Consider the following 13,439-nt stretch of genomic DNA (forward strand, 5'->3'; position numbering starts at 1 on the left):
AGCAGCAGCTCCACCCGCATGACGTCGTACAGGATGGAGTAGAGCGACACGATGACCGTCTGATGCTTCACCATGGTGACGAAGCAGTCGCGGGCGCGGCTACTCCACTTGTTTCCCAGTATGATGGACTGGGCTGACGGGCGCATCCCAGCAACCTGGAACTCATGGGCCTGAAAGAGGACCAGAGATGTGGGGATACAATCGTTTTAAGCTTTAAGTGTCCAGGATGTGAAGTGAACCTGGAAGGGTTGAACCAGCAGGTCGGACGGAAGCTCTCTGAGGCTGCTGCTGGGAACGACGGCCGTGTTGCCAAAGTCCAGGAAGAAAACCTGAAAAATGAAGGAAAAACATTTCTAACTAAACTCAGCATCTGTGTCACTTACTGCAGCTTCAAAATATCAGTTTAATATAGAGTTAGAGTTGAACTAACAGTGTTATCAGTTCATCTGATTGCCGTTTTTTCTGGTCTATAGAGGCCTCACTAACGTACAGATATAAGCTGCACTGGGCTAAAAGTCGCTCTCGGTTTTAAACAAGGATGCAGCAGAGTCTCCAACGGCGAACCATAGATTCGTTCAGACCGAGTTTATGCACAGCAGCTCCATTTCCCTCCTGTACTGGCAGATTAATACTCAACTTAAAAGCTGCATCATATGAACTTCTTCATATGTATGCGGAAGAAAAAAACTCTAAAATTGGTCCTGATTGGTGTTCACCTCCACTGTGTTACCGCGCATGTGCAGGATCTTGGCCCGGTAGTACAGACTCTCCTCGTTGGTCTCAGAGTACGGGGCCAGACACAGCAGGTTGGGGTAAAGCGACACCGTCACAGGAGACAAAGTACATTTGTTGATCTCCGCCGTCAGACGCCGCTGCTTTCCCAAGCTGGCTTCATCCGCTGGGAAGCCCCAGAAATGTCCCACATCTATCACCTGCAATGAAATTACCGCTGAAAAAAACAGACTTCTGCTTCACTTTAGGAGAAAAGCATCTACATTTCTGCTAGCATCTCTAATTGTTTTGGTGTGTGAAGCTGTGAGGAGAGGACCGACCTCGGTGATGTTCACCACAAACAGGCGGTTGGGCGGCAGCCGGTCAGGGTTAGGTTTGGTGCAGACCGAGTCCATCAGGGAGAGAGACTGGCTCTGGATGTCAGCCGTCAACCTGTCCATGAAACACAAACAACAATGACAAACAGAGCACATTCTGCACAAACATCCCAGATTCACTATAATCTGATGTTTGGAACCCAAACTCCCACAATGGACCCAGAATAACTGACATGACGCCACATGTAGGCCCGTCACAATAACAAATGATTATGGAGTTATTAAGATAATGATGCAAGAACACGCTAAGATCATCAAACTTTAAGTTCGAATGAAAAGACGGATCCGTCATGCAGCTCAGCTTGACGAAGGTGATGACGAGTGTTTACATTTTAAAACCACATAAAGTGCATTTTCATCCCACATTGGACTCTGTCTGAATCCTTTCTCTGTCCTGTTCTGATACGACCGCCATCTTTGTTTCTGTATCAATGGTTCCACTTAAGGATGACCAGCAGTGCCCTCTGCTGGCTGGCGGCCAAACTACAACACTTAAAGGAAGTCTAAGAAAATGTTATTAGTGAATCAATTCAAACTAGTTTTAATCCAAGGCTGCATTCACACTGCAGTATTGCTACTTTCAGGAGGCTAAACAGCATACGTTTGGGTTAAAACCTAACAGTGTGAAAACTGAGCTGTACCGTGAAAATTTCAGGTGAGCTAATGATCTCCTCCCTGAACAGAACTCGATCTGTTCAGACGGATAGGTCTGCAACTCCATTTTAAAGCTCTTATGGGCCATCTGTAGGGCGAGCGTCACCTCAGGCAGCACACCCAAGTCGTTGGAGGTCCGGTGGAACTCCACATAAGCTCTGATGACACACAAACAGGACACAGATTATTATGACAATAAACTAAAAACCTTCACAAGACAGAAAAACCCAAGTGATGTTTGTACCTGGAGCAGTCGAAGGAGACAGTTTTCACCTGTCCACACAGCCGGAACAAAGACTGCAGCTGCTTATAGTAGAGGAAACTGTATGGAGGGAGGTTCCTCACCTGCAGAACAACAACCAATCAAAACTCAACCAATGAAGCCAGAGTAACCGTTATTCTCAAAATTATTAAAGCGACAGTGTCTTGTGTAACATAATCAAGGAACTATTACCTCGAGTTGTTGTAATAAAAATGCACATATCAAATATGAATTAAAAGAAATTGGGCCTCTGTCTCTTTAAGAAACTCCTCCTCATCACATGGCTCCTCTATTAACCCTTCAGCAATGTTTATACCAAAGGTTTTTACTGAATCGTAGCTCAGCAGTTCCACCAGGTGTTTGCTAACGTTTCTGATGAAGGAACACCATTATAACATGATTTAGAATTCATAAAAGTTGATTTTACATAATACTGCCCCTTTAAGAAACAAAATATACCTGTTGAATCACGTTTCACTCAGTAAATACAGAAATTTTTTTAGAATCAATCAGCAAAACCAAATCCGATTCCCAGGCATCTTAAACATTGATACCATGACTGTTGTTCGAGGGTTGAAGCCGTTCAGCTCTTTGCAGGCCTGCCTTTCATCGATCTCCCGCTGGAAAAAGTAGTTTGGGTAGAAGGCGCCGGCAATGACGATCTAAAGCACAACACTAAAGATAAAGGTCCAGCGACACGTCAACAGCTCATCTGTTGTGCACAGAAATCCTCCAGCGAAGGCTGACCTGCAGGATGAACTTCTGCCTGTTTATGCTTGTGTTGTCTGGGGTCGGAGAGTCTTCTGGGACGTGCATGTTGAACTGGGTCATGCGTTTCTTCAGGTCCTCGTACAACTCTGCAACCTGGAGAACACAGTAGATACACTGCCTGTCCAAAAGACATGCATTTAAAGCAAATAGGTACGAGCTTCCCATTTCCTGACCATGTTGTAAACTTGGAAAATATGGTGTAAGAATAATACTGAAACTACCTAAATATGTTTGGGAACTATCCAAGGCATTATTAGAAATTGGAAAAAAGAACTCATTTGATGGACCACCGTTTAAACATAACGAAAGTAGAAGTCACCTCTATGTTCAGGAGTGAAAGTTAGTAAGGTTTTACTTGCACCAAGTGCAGAAAACTAAAGAGATTGTGGCTAAACAGCTGGGCAGCTTTTAGAAAACTTATAAACAACGATGCCGAATGGGAGGAAAGGATAACTTTCAAAGAAGCGTCAAACTTTGACTCTGGGGAAATTTGAGAAGGTCGCGTGATCAGATGAGGCCAGATTTACCTTCTTCCAGAGCACTGGGCGCATCAAGGTAGGAAGAGAAGCAGACAATGCATCTAACAAGCAGAACTGACAGAAAATTCACAATCTAACTTGTGACTCAGCTGGAGTCCCACAAGGCTCAATACTTGGTCCAATCTTATTTACCCTGTATGTTAATGATTAACTACAAAAATACAGTTACATGCCGATGATATCAGTGTCTCATCAGCTGCGTTTGCATTAACCATAGAATTACGCAGGGTTTCTCCCAGAGCATTATAAGCCTGGCGGGCCACCAGGCTTGACTTGTGCCCCCACCAGGCCAAGCATTGATTATTTATTTAAGTTTTTTAAAAATGTTTGCATTTTTTAAGTCTGACAATTTTTGCTCAAATGTTTGATTGTTGATTGAATTGAAAACAGCTGAAACTGAATTTCGCAATTATGTGAATTTCAATTGCATTGTATCTTGAAATGCAAAAAGAAACTAAATGACAAAACTTTGCATAATGCCTGTACCTCTCTGATCCTCTTGATCTGAATGAAGTTCTCTTTGCCCCAGCTCAGCTCATCCTGCCAAAACAAAACAAACAACATCTGTTCTGGTATTACTGGTGTAGATAAAGAAACACGAGCTGAACTGGAATTAGCATCTCTATTCACAAATTTCAAAGCTTCTTGAATTTTCTGATCATCATACATGCATACAGTTACCTTTGGGTGTCTCAGTTGTCCTTTCTTTTTGGCAGAGTGCCACGCCTACACAAAATAAGAACGGCTCTAAAACAGTCCCACAAACAGAAACATCAGATTTCACATGAACCACGTGACATAAAATCACCCTGAAGGCATTGACGACGGCCATCGAGTCACTGGGTGTGCCACGGGCGAAAGCCAGCTTGCTCCTGAAATCATAGGAAGAGTAAAACATTTTGTACCATAAAACCATCAATCGGGCAGTCACAGTTTGAAGAAGGGCTGAAATGATTCCTCGAATGGTTCAAATACCTCGATTATTAAAATTTTTCGAGGAAAATTTACCTGCCTTGAAGTTTTGTTAATTTGTTTTATTATTTAGTGCACCGTGTTTTGGCCGGGACATTTTTTGTGTTGCGTGTAGCTCTGACTTCAGCCTCATAGAGATGTTGATGAAAGCTAAGAGTTAGCAGCATAACGTCCAATTTTCAAGTTCATCCCGTTGAGATTTTATTGATTGATAACGCCCCGGTTTTCATTGTCTGTAAAATGACTGGCGCGATGCCTGGACTACAGCAGTTTTCCTCCTCCGGGAGCTGCTGGTTCAGAGCGAACGGCGGGAAGAGCTGCAGGCGTTTACATACAGGTGAGCTGACAGACTGAACACGACTGAGAGGTTGGTAGTTACAGTGTAAGTGTAGCTTTACGGACGAACCGCACAATAAATTTTATATCATCCTGGTCTCAACAAACGGGTGGCGGAAATCATCTGGCTGGTGGAAGTTTCTGAGTGTGACGAACGAAGGTGCCGCAAATATCTCGTATTGCTTCCCCCAATGATGATAACTGTTTGAATAAGTTATTTAGCGTTCCTTTTTTATATTTATGATGCGACTCACCTGTGGCCTGCGAGCTGCTGCATGGCTGGAATGGCAAAGAAGCTCTTCAGAGAATGAGACGCAGCTGAAAATAAAGAAACCATTGTTTAAACACTAAAACCAGATTACAGTCACATAAATGATGAGTAAACTGCAGACTTAAAGCCAGGCTTCATTTCATGTTGCACCAAGTTGATCAGAAAAATACAATGAGGAAACCTAAACGCTGGCTACACTGATGTACCAAAACTAAGATGAAACGTTGAAGGATAGTGGAGTTAGCGTTTCTCTGTGGAGATCGTCAAACTGCCCGACTGACCTATGATGAGACATTCATCCAAACAGCCAAAGACGTGGCCCAGAACAATCATCTTCCCCAGATTAAGGTCCACGGGAAGGTGGGCCAGAACGCGGCCGAGGAAGGTCAGCTCACCGTCCTCGCTTTGGTTTTTGCCGTCAGTCTTGGCGGACAGCGCGCCCATCTGAAGAATTAAACATCCAAGTAGCAAAAGAAGACAAATACTCCATTTGATGTAAAAAAAAAACAAATCTTGATTCTTTGTTTAGAAAACATTACAGCGCCTTCCTAACATACCAGATTATGAATCAGACTATTACTACTTAAATTTAAGACCTGCATAAACTTTTAATGAGGTTTCCTATCATAAAAGTCATGCAGTACAACAATGGAGTTTTAACCTAATTAAATCAATAAAAAAAGCAATTAATCATCAAACAACTGATAAATAAATGTTTTAAATTGGTTAAATTAATTGACAATTAAATTGATTAATTGTCAAACAATCGACGATTTATAATTTTTTTTAATCAATAGATAAAAATAATTTTTTTGATCAATTATTCAAATTTTTGGAATTTGAATTTTGGAAAATGTAGATTTTTCTTTCTTGGGTTTCAATAGTTTGGTGAGATCAGCAAGCTCAAGGTGGCCATCTTGTTTGACAAGCATCTTTTCCAGCTTCTATTCACCCGGATTTTGAATTCAGACCAACTGCACAGCAAAATATAATAGCCAGCCTAAGATTTTTTGATTAATCAACCCAGATTGATGAATCGCCCAGCCCTACTCCCAGGCAGAATCACGTTTGCTTCACTTGCCTCTATGAGCTGGAGAACGGTCCTGATGATGTCGGCGAGGTTGGGAGGAGAGAGCGCCGTGGACAGGAGGGCGCGAGGGTCTCCCATGTCCAGCAACTTGACCTTTAACAGGATGGTTGACAGAGGAGCAAGCTGAGGGGAGGGACAACATGGCGGTTAACGTTGGGTTCAGAAAGCACTTATGGCAAAAAAAAAAAAAGGCTCTCCCCTCACCAGCATCTCAGGAATCATATATTCAGGCATTTCGTTTGTCCAGAAAGCTTTGGTCACGAGACGGTAGCAGAAGCCCTTTGACACTCGGCCTGCCCTCCCTGTCAGGAACATTTCAAACAAACAAACAAACATATTTCCATAAAATCACTAATTACACTAAAGAAAGGCGTCACATTCATAGTTTTCTACTTATGTTTCAAAATAAAAAATAATGGATGTGTCAAACTGAACTAAGTCTCTTTCCATGAATTTGTTAACTGAAAAATTAAATAAACATTTAAGTTTGGAAGTTTTTTTCTACCCTTTTCAAGGAAAAATTCAATGTTTATTTAATTTTTCCTTGAAGAAGGTAGAAAAAAACTCCAAACTTTAAAAGTTTCGACCAAATCTGAAGGGGACAACTGCATAGTACACAGACTTCTATGTTTGTATTTTAAAAAAAAAATCTGTGAACAGTTTTAATTTGCGAAGCCATTACCATTTCTCTGATAGTGTGATTCAATTTGCTTCCTTGAAAAGGTTAGGATAGGACTGTGGCCTATACAAAACATTTTTTGCATCTTGGATAATCAGATTTTATTCTGCTCTGTTCACAATGACATGTTTTAAGGCCTCTTGTCACTTTATAGCTAAATAAGCCTATCAAGGCTCCAAACTCAACAATTACGAACACATGTGAAAATGGCTGCTGACCCATATGCAATTATACAACTGTAGAACTTTGAAAAGCAGAAGTAGAGCATCCTGTACAATGAGCAACAATGCAGCAAGTGGTTTCTTTTCCAGCAGCCATTGTGCTGTGCATACAGCAGTAAAACTTGCTGACCAAACGTGCAGGGAGATCCACTGGGGTTGCTAGGTAACAGTGCAGTGTTCAATATAATGTAACAATTGGGAAGTTTTGGAAAAAAAAAAAAATCTTTTTTGAGACACCAAAAGACATTAACTTATTGCCAAAAGGCAGTTAAGGCTGTTTTTATAACCAGTAGAGACCAAAATGGAAGTATAAAAATTAGCAAAATATTAATTTTGCATAATGGGTTCCATCTAACAAGTCAGTCCCACACTAAAAGAAAAGTTTCAGTTTTTTGAATCCATTACTATACTATACTAGTTTTTTTGTTTTCTTTCTTCTCATAAAATCTTCTCTCTTATTGATCAAAAATTGCGAGTCGTTTCGTTTGAGCGGCCCCGGCTCTCAGCTGGAGTTGCTTCACCTTTGCGCTGGTTGCAGTTGGTTTTGGATGCCCAGGTCAGACGCAGAGACTGATAATTAGTATCTTTGTCACACACCAACTGACGGGCCAGGCAGAAGTCAATAACTGTAAAAGGGAGAAAAAAAAAAGCCAAAAGTTTGTTATATTTAGTCCAATACAGGGTATAGAAAGCTATGATTAATGATAAATAATGAATAAGAAGACCGTATTTAACATCTGGCACAGTCACCGAACTCTCAGCGATGTTGGTAGAGAGGATCACCTGAGAAGGTAAAAAGATTATTAAACACAGGGATTACAATGAACTTCCTCCCTTCTATCAACAATGAGCTGAGAATAAGAAACCAATTCTCTGCTTTAAATAAAAAATAATTTGTCCATTTTACATGCGTTTACTGCAGAATGCATGTAAAAAGCCAAATACCCCAACAGAAATTTCACAGATGGCATATGGAGTGAAATGAGCAGCTTTTACCTTCCTGTACCAAGGGACCGGGGACAGGAACACACCATTCTGCTCCTCCAGAGTCACGGATGAATGGAGAGGATAAACCTGCAATCTGAGCCGCAGAAACACATTTAAAAACATCCAGGAGCCCATTTCCTTTCTCCAGACAGGATTTGCTCATCTTTTTGTTTTTATATCAGCAAAACAAGGTAAAAATTATAAAAATAAGTAACATTCACTCACCTTTGATTGGCGAGCTTGGCCAAGCTCTCTTGCATGCAGCGTATCTCATGTATGCCGGGAAGGAAAACCAGAACGCTTCCTCTCTCTGACAAAGGCGACCCACCCTCTTCAACTTTGCTACTCGGCACATTTATGATAATTTTACTTTCTGATTAACAATTAAAAGTTGACTAAAGCCTTAATATAATCCAGCCTCACCTGAAATCTTTGCCCTCCATCTCATTAAAGCTCTGGATTAAACTGATGGCAAGGTCGTACATCTTAGGCGAGATCAGCAGGTCATCCGGATGCGGCGGGTCGATCTGATTTGGACCCACAAACTTTACATATTAACAGCTTGGATTAAAACCACAAGAACAAACGTGTTGAAAACATATATTTAGATTTATTCACCCGGTAAGGATACAGTTTCTGAAGGTCATCGAGGTAAAACTCTTCGATGGTGAAAGGAGCGCCCTCCACTTCATACACATAAGCAGGACTCATCTTCCCCCAAATGGGCGTGGCAAAGTACTCGGCGAACTCTCTGCAGTTGATGGTGGCTGACATGAGGATTATCTGCCCAAAATTCATAGTTTTACAAACACAAGACGAAGTTATGTTTCTAGGATGCACTAATCACTGATATATATCACCGGAATGGACATCATGTGGCACACATGCGCTACTGCTATGCATAAACAAACAAACTCAAACTGAAGACTTTTTTAGGTTGTTTTGGAGGAATTTTAAGACCAATATATCCACAGAAATGTATGAACGTTGTCCAGCCAACTGGTGATAAATTTATAGATGATAGATGCAAAACAGTGAGCGAGCTAGCAAGGGTTCATTAGCACCGAGCTCGACCATCAGTAGAGCAAGTGTTTAAATTTAAACCACCATTTTCTTCATGCGACCACATATTGATAAATATTTTTTTTTTTTTGGTGTTGATTCCTTATACACTTGAATGTAATCTCTCTTCTGAAGGCTAGTGGAGCTGTTGTCAGTCGGTTCCCATGGCAACGGGTCTGCATGTCGAGTAAAGCTGCCACAGACAGCATGGAAAAAATTAAAGAAGTGATTTGGAGCCGTTCGCATTACTTTCTTTGTTGTGGCTTTGTTAAACGACAAGAAACTGGACTAATTTCCTAATTTGTTCGATGATCGTGGCGATATTGATAATCATCAAAAGGGATGAAATGTTTCATAAATGGTTTGTTTCATAATTTTACCGAAGTATGGCAGCAATTACAGCGACAATTATGTAAAAATATACAAAAAATACAAACATAAGATCACTTGTATCGTCCGGCCTCTCTTGCATTTTTGATAGGACAGAATCCAAAGTCTCATAGAAATATCTAAGGAGAATGCATTTTACGTTTTAAATCATCACTTTTCTCAGCTTTAATTCAAACCACATTTTATAAAACTCGGATAAGAAATAAGGACGGAACAACCATTTTTGTGGCAGATTCCTGCTCATCCAGCTTTAGTTTTGTTTGCATGACCCAAAGGATAGTAATGCAGCTGCACGTCATTAGCTTTAGCAGCTAACAAGTAACATATTGATGGCACTAGTTACCTTGACATGACGAGAGTTGGAATGAAGGAGTTTTCTCAGCACCAACAATAGAAAGTCCATCTCTTCGCTGCGCTCATGAACCTTGAAGTCAGAGACATAAAAAGACTTCAGAACATCTTCTGTATATTCCTACATATCACATCTTTTAAATATTATGAGAATGAGGCAATTTTCTGTCAACACAAAACTGTTTTCCCCACAAAAAAAAACAAAACAAAACAAATCTCTGGAAACATGCCCTCAGGTTTCAGTCAATATTTACTGAGGCAGCAGCTGTCCAGTGAAAACAAAGGGCAGTATGATAAAAACCGATATTACATGAATAATATTTCTCAAAACAAAACAAAAAACACGACAAGACAAGAAAACACTGGAGATATAATCTCTGGAGGACAGGATGATGCAGGACAAAATGCATAAAAGCAAATCTTCTGTCCACATACCTCATCTACAAAAATGTGAGAGTACTCTGTGAGAGATTTGGCCAACACCAGCTTTTGCAGCAGAACCCCCGTGGTCATGTAAATTAGTCGAGTGTGCTCTGTGGCCATTTTCTCCAGTGCAACCTAAAAAAAAAACAGAAAATAGAAACATACACAGTTATAGCTGTAAACAGAATAACAGGTCAGTCAGTTGTTTTTGCTGAATGATAAATTGTCCCAGAAATTATTGGGATAAACGATTAATATTGTTGTTTTGAGACCATTTTCAAGAAATGTAATGGTGCACACTCTAAGTCCATCCTGCAACTTTCAGATGCGTCCCTGTTCCAACACACCAAATGAACAGCTAGTTACCAGGCCTGATCCAGTCTGTTTCATGTAATTAACAAATTAATTGACAACTTGCCTCATTTTTGAAAACCATTGTGGTTCTAAATTCCCATGCTAGTCATACTTGCATTTAATTGTTTGAAAAGATTGAATCAGACTTCTGAAAGCCAACATTCCTTTTCCTGATGTATGCAAAGGAACAACTTGAACAAATATTCTGGTATTAACTAATATAAGTACCACTGGTAATCCAAACTAACCTGATTTTTAATTTCTAAATAAAGCCAGAATTTACAATCGCTCACTAGTTCGCAGGTGTACCAACCTGATATCCCACCAGACTTCCCAGGATGCACTTCCTCTGAGCAGCAACCCAGCGAGCGATACTGGTGGCTCCAATCTTGCGTGGCTGCGTGACCACGATGTTGCAGGAGGCGGTTTTCTCATTGTAGTGGTCCAAAATGAACTGCGGCAGCTGAGTGGTCTTGCCACTGCCTGTGGCTCCGCGAACGATCACAACCGAGTTGCTTTCTATGAAGGAGATCAGCTGCAAGCAGATGAGGACAGTTAAAGTGAAACTTCTGGGATAAAGAGTCATGTCACTGCACATAAGTTACACTGAAACAGAATACAGTGCATTGGTGATTGTTTTTAAACATATTGTGTTTGTCCAGAAACTGAAACTGGGCCGGTATTTCAAGCCAATGTTTTGATTTTCTAGACATTTGTGAGTGTTTCATAAGGGTGGGGGCTGCCCATGTGCTATTTGTTATACAATATTAGAAAAACATTCCATAAATTACATTTTACAACAACAAAATAAATGTGTTATTGCCTAAAATGCAACAATATAGAATTAATTTAGAGTAAAGCTTGATCACTTATAGAAAATTATGCATCTGCAGCTAAAAACATATTTCTACTGTGAAACGCTCAGATTTTTCTGCTTGACAAAAAAGTGCAGGGCTGATTCGTTTATTATTCACTTTTAGACCAACAAAGCTTAATATGATTTTTGTCCTTTTTACACAATTTGAATGAGGTGAACCTAAAACTATTACACTCTTTGGATAAAACATATTTACAGACAAAGGTGTTTTTTTTCCATCTTAAATGCAATACATACATACATTTGACCTATTTTGTGTCTAAACATTCTAGTTAGTCATTAATCAATTATTAAACTTGTTGACAGTAATTAAAATGATCGATTCATCCCAATTAATCCAATAAATTGTTTTAGTCTTATAAAACATGTAATACTGGTAAATATTGGTGATCAACCATAAGAGCGATATTATCTAACATTGGGTAAAATCCTCATATCGACGCTTCTTTAATGGATGTTCTAAGCAGATTTATGGCCGTATGCAATTATATTTTACTGACATTAGAAGGCAAAAAGAGCCAACGCTTGAATAACTCCATTGATATTCAATGTGGGCTCCTGCTGCACAAGCACATACAAGGATAACTGCACTTCTTTGAAGCAAACATTAAGACTTAGTGTGCTTCTGTCCTGAGGACATAATGTCAATTTAAGTAAAACTCTGCAATGACCCAAAAAATAAAGTGCAGGAGGAAAATGCATTAGTTACCTGCTCCTTGTCTTTGGTTATGGGTAAGCTTGGGCATTCAAAGCTGGAGCCGGGAGAAACAGGAGGAGGACCTAAACATTCAAAACAGTGACTGAGGAGGTAAAATTACAACAATCTGGGGCTGTATGTGGGTGGGATCTGCTGTTTGAAAGGCCATCAGGTAATCTATCACTCACTGATTGAAGGTTCTGGGTTTTGGGTCGTTCCGACATGGGCTTTCTGGCTGGAATCGTCGGGTTTGTCCGAACTGAGAGCACCAACATAAGCAGTCACACATTGCTATCCTAAACGTCTGCCTTTATGTCCTGGCAACGCAGTGGAGTTCCGTTTGGGTTGCTAGGCAACGCAGTGGAGTTCCGTTTGGGTTGCTAGGCAACGCAGTGGAGTTCCGTTTGGGTTGCTAGGCAACGGCTCGGCGTGGCTGGGGTTGCTAGGCAACGGCTCAGTGCCCTTCCATTGTGATTTAATCTTGAGGCTTTTGAAACGTTTCCATTTTCAGACACCAAAAAACAATAAATTGTTGCCCAAAAACAGCTGTTTTTTTAAACGCGCGTCATGGTTACTTTCGTTTGTAATTTTGAGACTTTGCTCTGGTAAAATTGCATCGTTGTTCTGCTAATATGTTAATTAAATTTGAAAAAGTATTGTAGTCTGGCCTTAAAGCAACTCTCAGGACGGTTAAAATAAATAAAAACCACTTTTTGAAAATATTTTGTCTTTTGTATTTTCAGAAAAATAGATTAAAATTAAAAAATAAATTGATCCCATAGAGAAATTAAATGTTGTAACTCATCAATTCAGACTCTTCAAAGTGTTATTGTTGGCAGGAAAGTTTTCCCATGAAGAAGATAATCATACTGATCAATAGTATGACCATGATTTTATTGCTATTATTATTATTGAATATAGTATAGGCCTGTCACAATAACAATTGTTTTCTGGACGATAAATTATCCCAGAAGGTATTGCAATAAATTATGATATTGTTATTTTGAGACTACTTAAAAGTAATACAATGGTAACGACATAACATTCTCAAAGACCAATAAACTTTAATTTCTAATGAATATTTAACACAGGGATATTTTAAATATCAAAACTAAACTAAACAATGAATTATAAAGTTTGTGTCCTTCAAATAAAGGTCTAACTGGGACTAGAAGCCCAGACGGGAGACTTTTGATATCCAGTCTATGTTAGAAAATTATAAATAATGCAAATGGAAATTATTGAGCTCGTTTTAATTTATCATGAGATATGCCTAATCTACCACACTAGCTCCTTCACTTAAACTCTCTCCTCCTCTTGCTATCCTTTTGAATTTCCCTCTGGCTCAGCCAGGCCGTTCGCGCTGTGGCCTGAGGAACAACGCGCCTCGCAGT

The 13,439-nt window shown here is 40.0% G+C and overlaps 1 protein-coding gene across 1 annotated transcript in view; it reads right to left on the reverse strand.

The window, feature by feature from the left end:
* Positions 1-13,439, reverse strand: part of tdrd9 (tudor domain containing 9) — a 41,486-nt gene that overhangs the window by 21,371 nt on the left and 6,676 nt on the right. Inside the window, exons 2-27 of the mRNA XM_055053230.1 lie at positions 12,234-12,304; positions 12,058-12,128; positions 10,785-11,006; positions 10,130-10,252; positions 9,687-9,767; positions 8,510-8,674; positions 8,315-8,418; positions 8,117-8,233; positions 7,901-7,985; positions 7,630-7,687; positions 7,426-7,530; positions 6,209-6,306; positions 5,996-6,127; positions 5,196-5,358; positions 4,898-4,961; positions 4,144-4,207; positions 4,017-4,061; positions 3,822-3,875; positions 2,773-2,889; positions 2,580-2,687; positions 2,008-2,108; positions 1,751-1,921; positions 1,053-1,164; positions 717-932; positions 240-329; positions 1-170 (exon numbers count right to left, since the gene is read on the reverse strand). The exon at positions 1-170 is cut by the window's left edge and continues 88 nt beyond it. Of these exons, the coding sequence (XP_054909205.1) occupies positions 1-170; positions 240-329; positions 717-932; positions 1,053-1,164; positions 1,751-1,921; positions 2,008-2,108; positions 2,580-2,687; positions 2,773-2,889; positions 3,822-3,875; positions 4,017-4,061; positions 4,144-4,207; positions 4,898-4,961; positions 5,196-5,358; positions 5,996-6,127; positions 6,209-6,306; positions 7,426-7,530; positions 7,630-7,687; positions 7,901-7,985; positions 8,117-8,233; positions 8,315-8,418; positions 8,510-8,674; positions 9,687-9,767; positions 10,130-10,252; positions 10,785-11,006; positions 12,058-12,128; positions 12,234-12,304 (2,907 nt within the window). The remainder of the gene's footprint in view (positions 171-239; positions 330-716; positions 933-1,052; positions 1,165-1,750; positions 1,922-2,007; positions 2,109-2,579; positions 2,688-2,772; positions 2,890-3,821; positions 3,876-4,016; positions 4,062-4,143; positions 4,208-4,897; positions 4,962-5,195; positions 5,359-5,995; positions 6,128-6,208; positions 6,307-7,425; positions 7,531-7,629; positions 7,688-7,900; positions 7,986-8,116; positions 8,234-8,314; positions 8,419-8,509; positions 8,675-9,686; positions 9,768-10,129; positions 10,253-10,784; positions 11,007-12,057; positions 12,129-12,233; positions 12,305-13,439) is intronic.

This window comes from Poeciliopsis prolifica, unplaced genomic scaffold (assembly GCF_027474105.1).
Source record: "Poeciliopsis prolifica strain line A6 unplaced genomic scaffold, Auburn_PproV2 SCAFFOLD037, whole genome shotgun sequence".
Lineage (NCBI taxonomy): Eukaryota > Metazoa > Chordata > Actinopteri > Cyprinodontiformes > Poeciliidae > Poeciliopsis > Poeciliopsis prolifica.